Here is a 21834-nt window from a genome sequence, read left to right on the forward strand (position 1 = left end):
AGAACTAATAAATGAACTCAGTAAGGTTTCAGGATATAAAATTAATATAGAAAAATACGTTGTTTAGGGGTGCCTGATTGACTCAGTCAGTTAAGTGTTCGACTTCAGCTCAGGTCATGATCTCACAGTTCGTGTGTTCGAGCCCCATGTTAGGCTCTGTGCTGATAGCTCAGAGCATAGAGCCTCCTCCAGATTCTGTGTTTTCTTCTCTCTCTGCCCCTCCCATGCTCACACTCTGTCTCTCAAAAATAAACATTAAAAAATTAAAAAAGAAAAATTGTTGTTTATATTCACTAATAACAAATTACCAGAGAAAGAAATGAAGAAAACAATCCCATCCAAATCCCATCAAAAAGAATACCTAAAACCAAATTTAACAAAGGAGGGGAAACACCTGTACATTGAAAATTATAAGACATTAATGAAACAAACTGAAGAAGACACAAACAGAAAGATATTAATGTTCATGGACTGAAAGAATTAGTATTGTTAAAATGCCTATATTACCCAAAGCAATCTAAAGATTCAATGCAATCTCTATCAAAACTCCAATGGTATTTTTCACAAAACTAGACGAAATAATTCTGAAATTAATACAAAACCACAAAAGACCCCCCAATAGCCAAAACAAGCTTGAGAAGTAAATACAAAGTTGGAGGTATCACACTCTCTGATTTCAAACTATACTACAAAGCTATAGTAATCTAAACAAAATGGTACTAGCATAAAAACAGACACATATATCAACAGAACAGAATGGAGAGCCCCAAAATAAAATCACAGACAGTCTCTTCAATAAAAGGTGTTGGAAAAACTGGACAGCTACATGCAAAGGAATTAAACTGGACCATTTTCTTACACCATATATAAAAAGTAAACTCAAAATGGATTAAATACTTGAACGTAAGACCAAAAGCATAAAACTGCTACAAGAAAACATAGGTTGCAAACTCATTGACATTGACCTGAATGATTTTATTTTTAGATGTGAATCAAAAGACAAAGGAAACAAAAGCAAAAATAAAATAAATGAATGAGCAAAAGAGACTATGTCAAATTAAAAAGCTTCTGCATAGCAAACAAAAAAAAAATATCAACAAAATGAAGACAATCTACTGAGTGAGAGAAGATGTTTGTAAATCATATATCCAATAAGGGATTAATATCCAAAATATATAAAGCATACATATTGAATTATATAACAAAAAACTCCAAACAATTCAATTAAAAAATAAGCAGGGGTGCCTGGGTGGCTCAGTCAGTTAAGCATCCAACTCCTGGTTTCAGCCTAGATCATGATCTCACAGTTCATAAGTTCAAGCCCCATGTTGGTCTCTGCACTGACAGTGCAGAGCCTACTTGGGATTCTCTCTCTCCCTCTCTCTCTGTCTCTCCCCTGCTCGTGCTCTCTCTCTCTCTTAAAATAAACTTTATAAAAAATACAAAAAAATAAGCTGTGGATCCAAATAGACATTTTCCCCAAAAAATGCAGATGGCCAACAGGCATATAAAAAGATGTTCAATATCACTAGTCATCAATGAAATGAAAATCAAACCACAATGAGATACCACCTTACACACGTCAGAAAGGCCATTATCAAAAAGAGAAAAAAATAACAAGTGTTGGCAAGGATGTGTGGAAAAGGTAATCCTTGTGCACTGTTAGTGAGAACATAAATTGGTGCAGCCATTATGAAAAATATTATAGAGGTTCATCAAAAAACTAAAGACAGAGCTACCATATGATAAAACAATTCTACTACTAGGTTCTATTTAAAGAAAAATAAAATACTAATTCAAAAATATATGCACCTTATGTGCATTGCATTATTACTCATAACGGCCAAGATATGGAAACAACCTACATGTCCATCAACAAATCAGTGGATAAAGAAACTGTAATATGTATATACAATGGAATATTACTGGCATATAAAAGAATGAAATCTTGTCATTTGCTATAAGATGGATGGATATTGAGAGTATTATGCCAAGTTAAATAAGTCAGATGGAGAAAGACATATACCACATGATTTCACTAACACATGGAATCTAAAACAAAACAAAACAAACAGAACAAAACCTATACTTACAGATACAGAAAAGAGATTGGTGGTTACCAGAGCAAACTGGTGCTGAGAGCAAGAAATAGGTGAAGGGGATCAAGAAGTACAAACTTCCAGTTATAAAATAAGTAAGTCATGGGAAGTGAGGTATAGTATGGGGAATATAGTCAATAACATTGCATTAACTTTGTATGGTGACAGATGGTACTAGATTTACTGTAATTATCATTTCACAATGTATAAAAATGTTGAATCACTATGTTGTACACCTGAAACTCTTATAATAATGCATGTCAATTATACCTCAATGGAAAAAAACAAGTGAGAGTTCTCAGAGGAATGCTGTCTCTCTACCATCCAGGTCACCAACAAAGTAACCATATTATTTTAACACATTTTGTTTTGAAATGCAGTGTTAGTTCATGTACATACTGTGTGACTTTTCACTTATGACATCCTTGCAAGCTTGTCCTGCTATAATGAAGAAACAATGAGTCCTCAAAGAAAGATGTAGATGAATTCAAGTTAATCTTCTCCATCAACTAAGGATTTTCTTCCGTTGTAAAGATCATACCACACAATGGTAAGATAAGCCTAATACAATTTTGAATTTGGTAAGAAAAGAAATTAAGTCCAATAATTTATTGCAACAACTCACAACAAACTGTTTCTATTTTCTCATTCCCAAGAGCCCTTGATTAGAATTGACTTGTCAGAAAGCAGAGAAGGAGTAATCTTGATTTATTACTAAATGCAAAGTGAGACTTAAGCTGGAAAGATATTATGTGAAGGGTCCAAAAAGGAGAGAATATGTTGTGTTGAAATTGACAAAACCAGATAGGAAAGTCATTAACTAACAATCTAGTGTTGAAGGCATTTAATTTGGCCTTCTAGCTAATGGACCACAAGGATTATACAATCTTACTGTAACCTTGATGTAAGTTGGTCATTTAAATGATACATGGAAAATGACTCCAAACGGAAGACACCAGAAAGCATAAGGTATCCCAGAGAATCAGTTGTTTTCAAAGGATTCATAAAAGGGAAAGCTAGGACTCAAACTTGCGTGATGGTGAAAAATACTTTCATTTTATTTCCATATAAATTAGTATCCAAATAACACACCTGCTTCTATTCTAAAAGTCTATAAAATTTAATTTTAAAGAATATTATTCAGTGTCAGGGTTTTTGAAAATTCCCCAACCACTATTACTAAAAAAAATCACAAAATAATACTGACATATTATTTCAAGCTATAAGGATTCAAGAGAGTTTCAGGAAAAAAAGTCAGGCAAAATAGCCTTTTTATAATGGGGTGTCCCTGCCACATTACAAAGTAAAGTTAATGAATAAATTTTACTTTCAGATCCTCTTGTTTATATAACTTTCAGTCAGAGTATTTTAATAACCTTCTGGGATTATAATTAATTTGACATATGGTTTTATGAAGTTTAATTTATGTAGTCATTGTTGAATAACAATATTATTTATGGTATAAAACACACTTTAGCTGTGTATCACATTAAAAATGTTGCATTCTTATACACTAATAATGAAGCAACAGAAAGACAAATAAAGAAACTGATCCCCTTCACAATTGCACCAAGAAGCATAAAATACCTAGGAATAAACCTAACCGAAGATGTAACAGATCTGTAGGCTGAAAACTACAGAAAGCTTATTTAAAAAATTGAAGAAGATATAAAGAAATGGAAAAACATTCTGTGCTCATGGATTGGAAGAATAAATATTGTTAAAATGTCAATACTACCCAAAGCTACCTACACATTCAATGCAATCCCAATCAAAATTGCACCAGCATTCTTCTCGAAGCTAGAACAAGCAATCCTACAATTTGTATGGAACCAAAAAAGACCCCAAATAGCCAAAGTAATTTCGAAGAAGAAGACCAAAGCAGGAGGCATCACAATCTCACACTGTAGCCTCTACTACAAGCTGTAATCATCAACACAGTATGGTATTCGCACAAAAACAGACACATAGACCAATGGAATAGAATAGAAACCCCAGAACTAGACCCACAAAAGTATGGCCAACTCATCTTTGACAAAGCAGGAAAGAATATCCAATGGATAAAAGACAGTCTCTTTAACAAATGGTGCTGGGAGAACTGGACAGCAATATGCAGAAGGATGACACTAGCCCACTTTCTTACACCATTCACAAAAACAAACTCCAAATGGATAAAGGACCTGAATGTGAGACAGGAAACCATCAAAACCTTAGAGGAGAAAGCAGGGAAAAATCTCTCTGACCTCAGCCGCAGCAATTTCTTACTTGACACATCCCCGAAGGCAAGGAAATTAAAAGCAAAAATGAACTATTGGGACCTCATGAAGATAAAAACCTTCTGCACTGCAAAGGAAACAATCAACAAAACTAAAAGGCAACCAACGGAATGGGAAAAGGTATTTGCAAATGACATATCAGACAAAGGGCTAGTATCCAAAATCTATAAAGAACTCACCAAACTCCACACTGGAAAAACAAATAATCCAGTGAAGAAATGGGCAGAAAACATGAATAGACACTTCTCTAAAGAAGACATCCGGATGGCCAACAGGCACACGAAAAGATGCTCAATGTCACTCCTCATCAGGGAAATACAAATCAAAACCACACTCAGATATCACCTCACGCCAGTCAGAGTGGCCAAAATGAACAAATCAGAAGACTATAGATGCTGGAGAGGATGTGGAGAAATGGGAACCCTCTTGCACTGTTGGTGGGAATGCAAACTGGTGCAGCCGCTCTGGAAAGCAGTGTGGAGGTTCCTCAGAAAATTAAAAATAGACCTACCCTATGACCCAGCAATAGCACTGCTAGGAATTGACCCAAGGGATACAGGAGTGCTGATGCATAGGGGCACTTGTATCCCAATGTTTATAGCAGCACTCTCAACAATAGCCAAATTATGGAAAGAGCCTAAATGTCCATCAACTGATGAACTGATAAAGAAATTATGGTTTATATATACAATGGAGTACTATGTGGCAATGAGAAAGAATGAAATATGGCCTTTTGTAGCAACGTGGATGGAACTGGAGAGTGTGATGCTAAGTGAAATAAGTCATACAGAGAAAGACAGATACCATATGGTTTCACTCTTATGTGGATCCTGAGAAACTTAAAAGGAACCCATGGGGGAGGGGAAGGAACAAAAAATGTTAGAGAGGGAGGGAGCCAAACTATAAGAGACTCTTGAAAACTGAGAACAAACTGAGGGTTGATGGGGAGTGGGAGGGAGGGGTGGGTGGGTGATGGGTATTGAGGAGGGCACCTTTTGGGATGAGCACTGGGTGTTGTATGGAAACAAATTTGACAATAAATTTCATATTAAAACAAATATTGGATATCAATAAAGCACCAAGGATTAAAGTTATTTTAAGATTTCTGTGCTTTAGGGGTGGGTGAAAAGAAAAACAATATGTACAGCATACATACCTCAGTGGCAAACTGCTGCAATCCACCTATATTAATTGGTCCCTCTTCAGTGGCATATAAATTGCATCCACCCACACAAAGGTCAGAGGTTGGACATACCATTCCACAGGTCAGACCAAGTGGGTTGTCAGAAAAAATCATCTTAGCAGCTCCATAATAGTTCTACAAAAATAAAATAAAATAAAATTTAATTTAATTATTTAACAGTGCACATTAAACACCTTGGAAATATGACCTAATTTTTATTAGGTAATTGAAGTGAAGATTAAGACATATATAAGATACAGAGGTTCCAATACTCTATACCATGAAGAAATATCAGGTAATCACTAGTAGAGTACCTAACATATGGGAGCATTCAATACATGGTGTATTAATAAATGCAAAATTAATCAATTTTTGAAAATTGAAATTTAAATTATAAATGTTCTGTAGGGATACCTAAGGTGGTTCAGTCAGTTAAGCACTGGACTCTTGATTTTGGTTCAGGTCATGATCTCACAACTCGTGAGGTCGCACCCTGTGGGGCATGTGGGGAGCTCTAATATTTCAGAGTCTGCTTGCAATTCTCTTCCCATCTCTCTGCCACCCCCCATCTGTCTCTTCCCTCACTCCTCAAAATAAATAAATAACCATTTTTAAAAAATAAATAAATGTTTTGTAAATAGTTTTCTTTCACAAGGCACCTAGTCCTACTCTGACAAGAATTATTCTTTTCATGTTTAACAAAGGTAAGTTTGGTAGATTGTTTGAACAAACTTAAAGCCTAAATCTTAAAACTTTAAAAAACAAAGAAACAAAAAGCTTATCCTCAATTTAACTAAATTAAAAGCATCTAAGCCCTCTTTCACTCTTTCATCTGGCTTGTCCAGAGAGACTCTGTGTTATGACTCTCTATATTGACTATCATCCTTTAATTACATACTATTAACCGAAGATGCAGATAAAACTCATTATACAGGCACTCCTGGACCAGACCTTGACATGGCCATCTCTCATTACTCCCTTCCACACATTTGACTATTATAGAATAACTTAGAACCCTATTCATTTTATCAAGAGTTTTTAGAACACAACTTTTCATAAATTGTACAACTATAGCATTAGTTACTAAGAATGAATAATTGAATATTTTGGAAGTATTTTTTTTCTCTAGTCAAAAGTAAGAATTGGACCTGACCAGTATTCCTCAAAATTGTCAAGTACGTCAAAAATAAGGATAATTTGGGGGCACCAGGGTGGCTCAGTCGGTTGAGCTTCTGACTTTGGCTCAGGTCATCATCTCAAGGTGAGTTCGAGCCCCACATCGGGCTCTGTGCTGACAGCTCAGAGCCTGGAGCCTGCTTAAGACTCTGTCTCCCTCTCTCTCTGTCCCTCCCCCCGTTCATGCTCTGTCTCTGTCTCTAAAATAAATAAACATTAAAAAATTTTTAAAAAATAAGGAAAATTTTAAGAAAATATAAAACTCAAGATAACCCTAAGGAAACATGACAACTACTTGTCATATGTATGTATTCTGGACAGGGCCCAGGATCCCTCCCAAAAAGGCACTAGGTAAAAACTAAGGAAATCCAAAAAAAGCATAGACTTTAGATAGTAATAATAACATATAAATAATGTTTCATTAATTGTAAGAAATGTGCTATCCTAATATCAGATATTAATAATCGAGAAAATAATAGGCAGGTCCATATGGGAATTCTCTGTACTATCTATCTTCACAACTTTTCTGTAAATATAAAACTTCTGTAAAAATATGGTTTAAAAGAAGATATGGTATAATGCATTTAACTACATGGAGCTAATGTGTTTATTTCTCCTTTTGCTTTATTTAAAATATTTTTGAAAGTCTTTGAAAACACACACATCGCTTCCATGTCCAACCTTCATCATAAATATAAATTCCTAGAGGCTATAAAATACTGATGATAATAAACAACAAGAATAACCTTAACTATTTCTTGACTCCTCAGTACATTACCAGCAAGTTGCCAGGCCTTTATTTAATCTTTATCATCAATCATCTTATATACAGTGTCCAAGACTCAATCAAAAATTTCTAAGCATGAGATGAGACAGGATTAAATACCTGATAATCAGTGTAAAAATAAATCAATCAAGCAGACCCACACATCTGATACAGAAACTGGAGTTTGAAGAAAAAGACTTTAAAATCATCTTGATGAAAATTCAGACAAAGAATAGACAAACAAAATAGAAGAAATAAGTAAAAATATAACCAGAATACTGTGATCTATTTAAAAAGAATCAAACTGACATTCCATAACTAAATAAAACATTTAAAAATAGGTCTTGGGGCGCCTGGGTGGCGCAGTCGGTTAAGCGTCCGACTTCAGCCAGGTCACGATCTCGTGGTCCGGGAGTTCGAGCCCTGCGTCAGGCTCTGGGCTGATGGCTCAGAGCCTGGAGCCTGTTTCCGATTCTGTGTCTCCCTCTCTCTGTGCCCCTCCCCCGTTCATGCTCTGTCTCTCTCTGTCCCAAAAATAAATAAACGTTGAAAAAAAAAATTTAAAAAAAAATAAAAATAGGTCTTAATTCATGGTTTTAATAGTGTTCATGGCAGTTTAACAGTATTTGTCTTATTCAATGTGTCTCCTTAGCAACCAACAGCAATGTCTAACACATAAAAAGTGTTCTTCAATACACTTTTTCTGAATACATAATAAGAATGTGTAATAAAATTCAAATTATAAATAAGGAAACTGAGGTAGGAAGGGTACATAATATGCCAAAGGATCATAGATCATATAAATTGACAGAGGCAGGATTCAAAGTCATATATATGGCCACATATTCCTAAGGACCAAGACATACTCTAATACTAAAGAATACTGGTGATTACCTAATAGATTATAAAATTTAGTTGCAGTATTATTTTTCAGATATAGTATGCATCTTTATGTAAAACACAAAAAGCTGTTTTCAGTATAAACTGAAGGGCATGTAGCTAGCTCACTAATTATGCTTTATAATTTATTAGATGACTTTTAAAAATATTTCCCTTAGTTTTTATGTTTCCATCAATTCAGTGAAAAGTTGTTATAAGGTGAGAGTGTTTTTGTCTTAACTCAAGAGATTAATCTGTTTCTTCCTCCAATTTGGTCGTATTTAACACTGTCTTTGTGAAAGCCTTTGCTGGTGTCACTGATAGAGGCTAATAGTAAAACACTATCCCAACAAAGTATAATTTTCAAAAGTTAACACAGGATACCCTTACACATTCACAAGGTACATGTCTCAAAATTTTTACTTCACTCAATAAATAAGGAATCATTAAGATGGTAAAGGTGATTCAAAGAGCATTTGAGGCTGACAGGGCTTAAATGCTAAACTCACAAAATATTTAACAATTCATACCAATTCTTCACAAATGGTTCCGAAATATATACATGGAATATATCTCAGGAACACAGGGTTGGTTTATCACTTCCCAAATCGATTAATATAATACACTGCATCAATAGAATAAAGGACAAAAATCACACAATCATCTCAAAAAATGCAGAAAAAGCATTTGACAAAATCCAATATTCCTCATGATAAAAACTCACAACAGACCTTAAAGAGAAAGCCACTAATTCACTTTAGAGGTGAATAAAGGATATCTATTTAAACACCATAGCTAACATCTCTCTTTATGCTGAAAACTGAAAGCTTTCTTCTTAGGATTAGGAACAATACAAGGATGTGCTTCTATCCAGCACAGTAACAGAGGTTTTATCAAACAATTTGGCAAGTAAAGGAAGTAAAAGCTATTCAGATTGGAAAGTAAGAAGTAAAACTATTTCTACTTGTAGATGAAGTGATCACGTAAATAGAAAATCCTAAATTCCACTAAAGAATTGTTAGCAATGTGATGCTTAATTTTGTGTCAATCTGACTTTGTTATGGGATGCCCACATTAAACATTAATTTGGGGTGAAGGAATTCCATATGAGATTAGGATTTCCATATAAACACTGTGAAGGCATTTCCGTATGAGATTAGGATTTATATTGGTAAACTCTGTAAACTGCTCTCCCTAATTGTCACTCAACTGAGTGGACATGAACAATCCCATTGAAGACCTGAATAGCACAAAAAAGGTGAGAGCAAGAATATGTATATGTTCATTCTGTTCCCAAGGAGAACCCTGACCAATACAGCACTAATAGTAACTATAACCAGTTTATAGGGCATAAGATCAATACACAACAATCAACTGTATTTCTACACACAACGTATAAAACAATAAAAATGAAATCAAGAAAATAATTCTATTTAATAAGAGAATCAAAATACAAATTAGACTTTATTTGCCAAAAATGTGTGAAACATATGTTCTGAAAATAGAACAATGATGAAAGAAACTAAAGAAAACCTAAATAAATTGAAAGACAGCCCATGACCCACGATTATGAGTTAGAAGACTCATTACTAGGATAACGATATTCTTCAAATTGACCTACAGCTTAGAGCAATCTTGTCAAAATCCTAGCAGATTTCTTTGCAAAAATTGGCATATTGACCTCAAATTTGTATGAAAATCCAAGGGAACCAGAATAGGCAAAACAGCCCTGAAAAATAAGAACACACATGGAAGGATTGCATTTCCTGATTTTCAAAATTTATTATGAAGTTGTGGTAAAGAAGATATTGTGGCATTGGCATAATAATACACATACAAACCAATAGAACAGAATTGACAGTCTAGATAGAGCCTCAATATTTATGTACAGCTGATTTTTTTGATAAGGGTTCCAAGACAATTCCATAGAGAAAGAATATTCTCCTCAAAAAATGATGTGATAACTGAATATCAATATGCAAAAGGATGAAGTTGATCTCTAGTCCACCATACATAAAAATTAACTAACAATAGATTATAGATCTAGATGTTAGAGATGAATCTATAAAACTCTTAAAAGACAATATAGGAATAAATCTTTAAGACTTTGGATTAGGCCATTGTTTTTAGATATGACAACAAAAGCACAAGCAACAAAAGAAAAACAGATAAATTGAATTTCATCAAAATTTACAACTTCTATACTACCAAGAACACCATCAAGAAAGTTAAAAGGCAACCCACAGAAGAGGAAAAAATCATATATGATAAGAAATTTTCATCTAGAATATATAAAGAACATTTATAACTCACTAATAAAAAGATATTCAATTAAAAAATGAACAAGGGTTTAAAAAAGAACAATGATTTATTATAAACAATTCTCCAAAAATATACAAATGTCCAATAAGCACAAGTGTTGCTAAACATCACTGGCTTTAAGAGAAATGCTTGTCAAAATAATGAGATACCACTTAGTACCTACTTGGATGGCTACAGTCAAAAAGACATACAATAAAAAATATTGACATGGATGTGGAGAAATTGCAACAATCATACAATGTTGTCAGGATTGAAAAATGGTGTCTCTGCTTTGAAAAATAGTTTGGCAGTTCCTCGCAAGATTAAAAATAGAGTTACCATATGATTCAGCAATTCCATTCTTTGGTGTACACTCAAGAAAATTTATAACATCTGTCCATATAAAATTTCATACATTAATGTTCAAAGTAGTGTTATTCCTAATACCTAAAATATGGAAGCAACCTAAATGTCCATGACTGATGAAGGGCTAAAAAATGTGATATATCCATATAATCAGATATTATTTAGAAATAAAAAGAAATGAAGTAATGATATATTCTAAAATATAGCTGAACCTTGAAAACATTATGCTAAGTTAAAGATGCCATTCACAAAAGATCACAAATTATGTTTTCATTTATTGGAAATGTCCAGAATAGGCAAAACTAAAGAAACAGAAGGCAGACTGGTAGTTGCCTAGGACTAGGGATCTGAGAAAAAATGTAAAATATCTACTGGGATATTTGGGATCATAAAAATATGCTCAATTTGACTGGGATTACAGTTACATTTCTGAACATATACTATCATTGAATAATAGTACACTTTACATTGGCAAATTGTATGAGATATGAATTTATCTCAATAAAGTGTTACATTTTTAAAAGTACACTTACATGACTGGAAATTATATAGGGGATTTAATAAAGAAATAAATCTGATTTATAATTTTAAATTATAAGTAAATAATTTAAATTACAAATAAAAATCATAAATAAAATTGCTAGATTAGATACAAAACCGGGCAGTATCCTGGAGAGGAATAAAACATAACTCCTGGAATTATCTTTTATACTGAACAGAAAAAATTTGCATTTCTACTCCACACAAATCTAAAAGTTAAGATGTTTGAACTTTTATTTAAACTTTATTTTTTTAAGCAATCTCTACATCCAATGGAGGGTTCAAACTCATGACCCTGAGATCAAGAGTCACACACTGCTCTGACTGACCCAGCCAGGCACCTCTTAGATTTTTTATTATTCTTAATTTTAATTCCAGTATAGTTAACAGTGTTATGTTAGTTTCAGGCATACAATTTAGTGATTCAACAATTTAAGATATTACTCAATGCTCATCAAGATAAGTGTACTCTTAATCACCTTCACCTATTTCACCAATGCTCCCCCCCACCTTCCCTCTGATAGACATCTGTTTATTCTCTATAGTTAGACTCTATTTTTTGTTTTTTCTGTTTTTTTTTCTTTGTTCACTTGTTTACTTTCTTAAATTACACATACAAGTGTAATCATATAGTATTTGTCTTTCTCTAACTGGCTTAATTCCCTTAGCATTATACTCTCTAGATCCATCCATTGCAAATGGCAAGATATCACTATTTTTTATGGTTGAATAATATTCCATTTTGTGTGTGTGTGTGTGTGTGTGTGTGTGTGTGTACATATCAAATGTTCACCTGTCGATGGACAATTGGGCTGTTTATAAAGCTGCAATAGGGGTGCCTGGGTGGTTCAGTCGGTTAAGCATCTGACTTTGGCTCAGGTCATGATCACGGTTCGTGGGTTCGAGCCCCGCATCAGGCTCTGTGCTGACAGCTCAGAGCCTAGAGCCTGCTTGGGATTCTGTGTCTCCCTCTCTCTCTGCTCCTCTCCCACTCATGCTCTCTCTCTCAAAAATAAATAAACATTAAAAAAAATTTTAAAGCTGCAATAAATATAGGGGTACATATATCCGTTCGAATTAGTGTTTCAGTGTTCTTTGGATAAATACCCAGAAGTGTGATTACTGGATCAAATGATAGTTCTTTTTTTTTAACAGTGTAAGATGATTCCCCTTTTCCCACATCCTTGCCAATACCTGTTGTTTCTTGTGTTGTTAATTTTAGCCATTCTGACAGGTGTGAGGGGGCATCTCACCGTAGTTTTGATTTGTATTTTCCTGATGATGAGTGATGTTGAGAATCTTTTCATGTGTCTGTTAGCCATCTGTATGTCTTCTTTGGAAAAATATCTACTCATGTCTTCTGCCCATTTTTTTAATTTATTAATTTTTGGAGTGTTGAATTTGATAAGCTCTTTAATGGCTGACTGTCTAAAAAAATCCTATTGTATAATTAGAAGTGTCCTAGTAATATAAAAACACTATCATGAGAAAAAAATGTCAATTGTAAATTACTTTTAAGGATATTGGAGGGGAGGACACAGAAAGAACAGAACCTAATTAAATGACTAAGGATCCTCCACAACAATACTGATTATCTTATGATCCTCAAATTGAATTTTAAGACTGCATGTAAAACAATGATCCAAGAAGAAAAAAAGATATGTTTGAAAAAATACAACAAATAAAACACTTAAAATTACACTTATGGCTCATGATTTGCTATAGTTGTCAAAGCACAAGGCTTGATCTATCACAGCATATCACTGACAATAAAACTGTCTAGTATTTCTTCAACCATCTCATGATTCCAAGTACAGTTCTTATATCAAAATAAAACTGTAGGAGATTATGACATTTAAAAAATACTAAGAATCATTGAATATTTCTTAAATAATAGGCACAATGGGATTTGAAAAAAGAAAAGGGAAACATATGCTCTGTGACATCGAGATGTTTTGGTAGCAGAGTGAAAAGTCACTTCAGGATGAGGTTTAGAATCTGCTTTAAGTGGGTGGCAATCAAAGTGATTCTGAAGTGACAGGACTAAGAGATGAGAGGGAGTGGCATACAAGTTATGCTGGACTGACATGAGTGAATAATTTTAAAAGTTCAGAATATGTCTTGGCATAATGACTTGGACAATGGCTAGAGTTGTTCATTGACTCATGTGAAATGATTAGAAGATATATTTTGGACGTATTTGGACCAAATTGTGGAAGATTTTGATGTCCAATCTAAGGGTTTAGTATCTCATTGAGGCTTTTTAATAGAAGGGGGCTGGCATTAAAAGAATAATTGGGAAGATATTGTATAGATGCTGTGAAAACTCTCAGAAAGGCAGTGGAAAAATAGAGAAAGTGAAGAAGAAAACATAATACCTAAACAAACAAAAAAACAAACACAAAACCCAAATGCACTGGCATGTATCACCGAATACACAAACATGGTTTTGAAAACAGGCTGAGCCAACATCAAGCAATGATTCAGAAGTCACCTTTGCACTCTACCTCTTACAAATAACTTTGAAGAAATGGTAGAGAACTCTGCAGTGTAGGAAGCTGGGTACTCTGAGTCAAAGACATTCAGAAACCTGTTAGAAAGGGAACACCTCCTCAATTCTTCCCATCAAGAACACAAGATCAATAACAATTTTTTTCTCTCATAGTAAGTGGGAAGATTTCTTCAGTTCTCTTTCTAAACAAGAGGTTTGACTCCTATTCTGTGAGCTCTTAAACCTTTCTAAAAGCAAAGGCTGTAAGATTTAAATTTAGAAGGGTACTTTAAAGATACCCCAGCAGTCTCCTTCTAGAAAATACACAATCACTTCAACTGTTTTCTTCATGTTGTTCGATCATTCACAAGCATTTTAGTCTTCAATTGTGTGAAGAAAAATGTACGGGGTTATGTTAGGAGGTATAAAAACTAAATATCTGATCTTTTGTGCACAGATTTGTTTTATGTATAAAGCATGAGGACTTTTACTCCTTGTTTAAGCAAAAGTCTAAAACACAAATGATGTTTGACATGTTTGTTGCTTTTATATCAACACAAAAGTATAGGCATTGAATGTTATCTAGTCCATTAACTTACACATATTTTGCAGGTGTTGAATTTTCTATTACTCATTGGAGTTTTTAAAGCTTGTTCAAAGATACAACATGTGCCATTTTCATGTGAGTTAATTTTAAGACAAGTTAAGTTTTATTCTTTGCATTTATTTTAAAGTTATAGCTTGAAATTGCATTAGCATCATCTTTCTACAATTTAATGGTTTAAAGTCATTATCAAGAAACATGAGAAACTCACAAGCCAGCTATCGTCTCATATGTTATAACAAATTTAACCAATAGTCCTATCATATTTGGGCCTTTATATCATCACAACATTATCAAAACAGCTGGTGGATTTATTTTAAAGTGTTCTTGCTTTTTCCAATGAGAATTTTCACAGATGGAAGCACCCTTCCAAGATAAACTCCAATCTGTTGTATTTAAAAACTACTTGGGAACTTCAATAAGTTTGCATGTGTGAGAAGGGTGAATTAACATTACTTATACTTCTAGATTGAGCTGTCTAATAGCAAGTGTGCTAATGTACATTAATTTAATACAAAATGTCCCTAATAGCACATACAGAAAGTACAGGCACAGGGAACACTGTCAAGTTGTCACCATCTCTCAGTAAACAACCCATGGGTATTCGCACATCTGGCAAAGGAGAGTGGGAACCTGTCATTAGCAGAACACACAAAAACTCCTGCCCTCACAGTATTCACCCTCTTCTGGAGACAAATAGGTTTGTGGACAGAATAGGTTTGGTGGTTTTACTCTGAAAACCCTCTCTTCATATCTCAGGCATACTAAATTTTAGGAAAGTTTTTCACAATATGATTAGACTTTAGAAATATGAATTAACTTTAGTCCTATGCAAACTGAATGTGTAAGGAAAGAATTAGTCTTGTAGAAAAGAAAATTTTTTATCTGACCTTGAGATGCTAAACTAGGAAATACATGTGAATGTGCACACAGGTGCACATGCAGGCTTTGAAGCCATGCACTTCTGGATTTAAATCCTGCTTATATCCTACTGGGGTGGGTGGGGGGAATGTAGCATCTCTTAACCTCAGTTTCATCACTTGAAAAATGCAGATCAAAATTCCTTCTTAATTAATCATGTATACACTTTTTTTTTTAATTCGACACATCACATGCCTAGTGCATTATGTAACATAGATCTAGCAAAAAGGTTTCCTTAAAAAGTTAATCCTAAGGGTTTAAGATTTTAAAGTTTATTGAAGAAAATTCATGTTAGGGAGTAGAAGAAGAAAGACAACAGGAAAGAAGTAAAAACTATACAAAGAAAAACTATAATCAACATATTAAGCCATAAAAAGCAATGGTATGGACACATGTAGACAGAGGGAGGATTCTTTATATACCTTATAGAAATTGTAAAAATATCACCTCTACTTCTCTTTTCTGGATCATATCCACTCTTAACTGTTTAACTGACTTGAAAAGCTATTAACTTTCCCCATGAGTTAGTTAAGAAAACTGAGTGTATATGTGTACAAGTATTCCATTTATGAATCATCAAGTGTTTATTGAACATCTACTACATGACACTATTGGTAATCACTAGATATTCATAAAGAATCAGTATTTGTGCCTCTAGACTATTCCCATTAAATAAATTTTTTCATCCATACCAAAAATCTACCCTTTTCATACTTTCTATCATTGCTCAAATGATAATTCATTTAAAAAGCTTTATTAATATTTCAGCCATTTTCCAATTAGAAGCATAAGGCCAGAATGTTCTTTGAACTACACCCTTTTGATCATTGTATTTGTTAATATACATTTACAGTAGTTGTATATTTTTTCTGACATGTATCTTTTATTATATTTTTAAAATTTTCTTGAGGTCAAAGATGATCTCTAATCTATATTCCTTGCCTATAAGCAGGTAGTGGAATATAAGACTAGAAACTCAATTGATTACTGTTTATATTTTAATATAAGAAATAAACATTTCTATAAAATTAAAAACATAAAGTGCTTCACTTGGAGTTAGCAATTTAAACTACATAATGTGAATATCTGCTATAGAAATTTAAAAGCCCACTTTATCCATAGAAAATAATAAAATGTGCAATAGATTTTGTAAAAATTTACAGAGGTATTTTTTTCTTTCCAATAGGTTATTAATAAATATTAAAATAATAGGATGCAAGATTATTTTATTTAGTTGAATGCTGTAGTTTGTGTATAGTAATAGATCATAATTCAGATATAATTTCTTCAAGAAGATAGGATACTTTCTATATCTAAACTTAAATTCAAATATAGAAATATTTGTTAAAAGTTAATGACCATTAAAACTTAAAAAAAAGGCAAGTAGAAATCTACACATATCACTTTATATAGATCATTTAACTTGCAAGCAAATGTAAATGTTTTAATATGAGAAATTACTGAAGATGAAATAAAATTAATATTGATAGAACATCCAATACATATATAGTACTCCCCTATAATCTGTGGAGGATACATTCTAAGACCTGCAGTGGATGCCTGAAATCATGGATAGTACTGAACCCTATATATGATTTGTTTTTTCCCATACATACATACTTATAATAAAGTTTAATTTATAAATTAGGCACAGTAAGAGATTAATAATAATAAAAGAGAACAATTATAGCAATATACTGCAAAAAAGTTATGTTAATGTGATCTCTCTCTCAAAACATTTTATTGTATTATACTCACCCTTCTCTTCTGATAACGTGAGATGATAAAGTGTATGTTGAGATGAAGTAACACAGGCATTATGATGTAGCATTAGGCTACTATCGGCCCTCTGATGATTTATCAAGAGGAAGATATGCTTCCCAACACTGGTTGACCATGGATAACTAAAACCATGGAAAGTGAAGCTGATGACAAGGGGTGGGGGACTACTATATAATATAAAATATTTTTCTCTAGTTTTATATTCTAACACCTCACTGAGATGAATTTTCCTTAAAACCCAACTAGACTGTATATATTTTCAAAGATAACCATAATTATGGCTTAAATATGATTCTTTTTACTTGGACAGTTAAAAATATACACACATTGTATTCTAAAAGGGCACTGGATGTCTAGGAGTTTGAAGTAGAAATTTAAGTATCTGGTTGTATTATTTCACTTCATAGATCTTCCTCTTCTGAAAGATGTTATACTATCAACAAAGTTACAACATACATGTTACTGGCTACTCAGAAAATATAATTGAGAATTACTCCATCTCAATTTAAAATATAAGTGACTACTACTTGGCAACAGAGAGAAAAACTGTGGAGGTTTTTGTTGTTCTTTTTTGTTTGTTTGTTTAAAAAAATAGTTATTTTGGGGCACCTGGGTGGCTCAGTCGGTTGAGCGTCCAACTTCAGCTCAGGTCATGATCTCATGGTTCATGAGGTCAAGCCCCGCATCGGGCTCTGTGCTGACAGCTCAGAGCCTGGAGCCTGCTTTGGATTCTGTGTCTCCCTCTATCTCTCTGCCCCTCCCCCGTTCATGCTCTGTCTCTGTCTCTCTCTCAAAAATAAATAAAAATTCAAAAAAATTTAAAAATAGTTATTTTGAAAAAAAAAAGATTCAAGTCAATCAAACTGTTTGCAAAGTTAAAATAAATTTACAAGCATACCTTGTGGACATTGCAGTTTCTGTTCCAACCTACCGCAATAAAGCGAATACCTCACAATAAAGTGAATCAAATGAATTTTCTGGTTTCCCAGTGCATATAAAGATAATGCCTACAGTATATACTATAGTCTATTAAATATGCAATAGTATTATGTCTAAAACAACAATGCACATACCTTAATGTAAAAAAAAAAACAACTTCATTGGTAATAAATGTTAACCATTACTCCAGTAATAACTGATCACAGATCACCATAACAAATATAATAATTTAAAGGTTTGAAATATTGTAAGAATTACAAAATATGACAGAGACACAAAGTGAGCAAATGCTGTTCGAAAATGGTGCCAACAGACTTGTTCAGTGCAGCGTTCTCACAAAATTTCAATTTGTAAAAAAGCACATTATCTGCGAAGCACAATAAAGTCAAGTGCCATAAAAGAAAAGTGTGACTGTATATTCTGAATAACAATAATATGCAATAGGAAAATTATAAATTGAAGGTGGGAGAGCACAAATTATCTCACCCTAAATAATCTTATCCAAAATAAGATTTAAAACAAATTCAGTGACTGTTGTAGAACATTATATGTATAATTACTAATAAAGACAAAATTTCATTATTCACGATATTAGAAATAGACTATAACACTCCTATCTTCATCTTTTCAAGCAAAATAAAGTCAGATTATTTTGTGAGAGTTTGCGCTTCATTGACAAGAATATGAGATCCCTTAATTGACAGGGTATTGCAGTGTCTACCATACTGTATTATTATATTGTGGCTCATAAAACCTGCTGCCAGTCACTATTTGTACAGTGGGTACAAATAAATTTACCAGAAAAGTCTCTACTCCATTAATTTAAACCCACTACGACTTTCAAAGTTAAAACTAGTTTTGATTATAATAATTTACTTATATTTTTCAATTTACCAGTTTTCTGAAAACTAAAACCAAATTTCTTTAAGATGAAGTCTACAGTGTTATACATTTTACCCACCATTCAAGATGTTAATAGCACCTACTAAACTGTCATGATAGAAATATGTTGCTTATATGTATATATAAATATAATATCCTCTATATTTTATACCCTATATTTTATATTTTTATTTTATACAGTTTATTTTTAATTTTTATTTTATTTACTTTTTGTTTCAATTTTTTATTTAAATTCTAGTTAACATATAGTGTAATATTAGTTTCAGGAGTAGAATTTAGTGATTCATCACTTTCATATAATATCTAGTATTCATCACAACAAGTGCCCTCCTTAATGCCCATCTCACCCATTTAGCCCATCCCCCCGCCCACCTCTCCTCCAGCAACCCACAGTTTGTTGTCCACAATTAAGAGTCCGTTTTATGGTTTGCCTCTTTTCTTTCCCCTATGTTCATCTGTTTCATTTCTTAAGTTCCACATATGAGTGAAATGATATGGTATTTGTTTTTCTCTGATTTATTTCGCTTAGCATAATATACTCTAGCTCCATCCACATTGTTGCAAATGGCAAAATGTCACTCTTTTTTACGGCTGAATAATATTCCCCTGTATATATACACCACGCCTTCTTTCTCCATTCATCAATCAATGGACATTTGGGCTCTTTCCATAAGAATCTGAATGCATCACTTTGCATTCTCACCAACAGTGTAAGAGGGTTCTCCTTTCTCTGCATCCTCACCAACTTCTGTTGTATCCTGTGTTGTTAATTTTACCCATTCTGACAGGTGTGAGGTATATCTCACTGTAGGTTTTGATTTGTATTTCCCTAATGATGACTGATACTAAACACCTTTCCATGTGTCTGTGAGCCACCTGTATGTCTTCTTTGGAAAAATGTCTATTCATGTTTTCTGCCCATTTTGTAACTGGATTATTGGTTTTTTGGCTATTGAGTTGGTAAGTTCTTTACAGATTCTGTATACTATCTATCAGATATGTCATTTGCAAATATATTTTATATTTTAATAATGACTAATAACAAACACACTTTATTTATATAGTGTAGTGTGATGCAGACCTAAAACACACTGGTGAAAAAATAAGGAAAATTCAGTTATTCGGTTATTCATGGGATCTGGGATAAGTCACTTAGCCTTGCTTGGTTTCAGATTTCTTTTCTATACAATGAGATAGCAAGACAGATTAAAATTCCATTTGTCTAGATTCTGTTACATTGATTTTGACCTATTACTATTAAAATTATTCTAACTAGTATCTTATGTGTTCACACAGATTTTCCATAGTCCTAATTATACTATAGAAAAAAGTTGTGATGCCAGTTTAATTTACATATACATACATAAAACTAGATATAACTGTTCTATTTTAAAATAATTGAAGTTTTTAACAATATTTACTGAGGCTTATGTTTAAATGTGTCCCATACATAACATACAACTGCAAACAATGTGGTATTACTTGTTTCATATAAAATTGGCTTAAGTTGTATAATGGAAATCTTTTCTCGTTTAGTTATAGTGACATAACTTTTACATTTTATATCACTTACATTTTGTAACAGATTGACTTGACTAACAGTGCTTTGAGTTACAGAAGGTTTTTCAGAAATAAATGTTCATCTTTTGAAATAAATATGAAGAAAAGGAGTTACTATTACACACTGTATTAGCTGTGATTAAAAGTAAAACTGTAACCTTTTAAAGGTCCAAAGACAGATATTACAAAACAGAAACAAGATAGATTTTGCATAAGCATTAATGATTCAATAGACAATGTAATATCCATTTATCTTTTTCAGTACAAGAAAGATTATGGGACATTTTGAAAATAATATTCCAGTCTTTTAACACAAGTAAATTCAGTGTCCTATCATTTGCCGGATTCAATATTGGGAAGTTATATATTAAAATTAAAGACTGAATTCTGGAATACACAGTTAATGTTATATCAACGGATAAATGAATGAGGCAAAATGGGCATACATTTGCATTAATAATTTTACATTAATGTTTTATTATACTCTGAACACAATGTTCAATAATTATTTTTAGAGCCTTTTTATTTTATAAAATTAGTTTTATATGCAGAAAAGAGTTAGGATATTCTGAAAATAAATGTAATATCAGGAAAATGGCTTTAGTTAATGATAAGGTGTATAACTCATTATAGTAAATAAAATACCTTGGTCCTGTCAAAGATAGATTGCTAAGACAAATAGAAGGTTTGAAAACATACCTAAATAAATATGGAATTAAATATATGATAAATGTGGCATTTTAGGACATTGGGAGAATATATTATTCAAGAAATTTGGAATTATTACTTATTTAGAGGGAAAAAAAGTTTGGATCTTTTTCTGTTTACACTAAAATAAAAACTTAGAATAGGGCTTGTCACATTTTACTCTGTATCCTCTCAGCTTTATTATATTTTATTTTACTAGTGAATTTTATTATTTTTTTAAGAGAGAGGGAGAGAGAGAGGGAGTGGAGGAGGGACACCGAGAGAGGGAGACAATCTTAGGCAGGCTCCATCCTCAGCACTTGACATAGGGCTTGACCTCTTAACCATGAGATCATGGCCT

The 21834-nt window shown here is 32.9% G+C and overlaps 1 protein-coding gene across 1 annotated transcript in view; it reads right to left on the minus strand.

Annotated features, from left to right (window-relative positions):
- The window catches only part of DPYD (dihydropyrimidine dehydrogenase), an 891530-nt gene that overhangs the window by 651493 nt on the left and 218203 nt on the right, over positions 1 to 21834 (minus strand). The window contains exons 7-8 of the mRNA XM_040471061.1: positions 12097 to 12136; positions 5532 to 5693 (exon numbers count right to left, since the gene is read on the minus strand). Coding sequence (XP_040326995.1) covers positions 5532 to 5693; positions 12097 to 12136 — 202 coding nt within the window. The remainder of the gene's footprint in view (positions 1 to 5531; positions 5694 to 12096; positions 12137 to 21834) is intronic.

The sequence above is a fragment of the Herpailurus yagouaroundi genome, unplaced genomic scaffold, assembly GCF_014898765.1.
Source record: "Herpailurus yagouaroundi ecotype Mexico unplaced genomic scaffold, PumYag 77, whole genome shotgun sequence".
In the NCBI taxonomy this organism is placed as follows: Eukaryota; Metazoa; Chordata; class Mammalia; order Carnivora; family Felidae; genus Herpailurus; species Herpailurus yagouaroundi.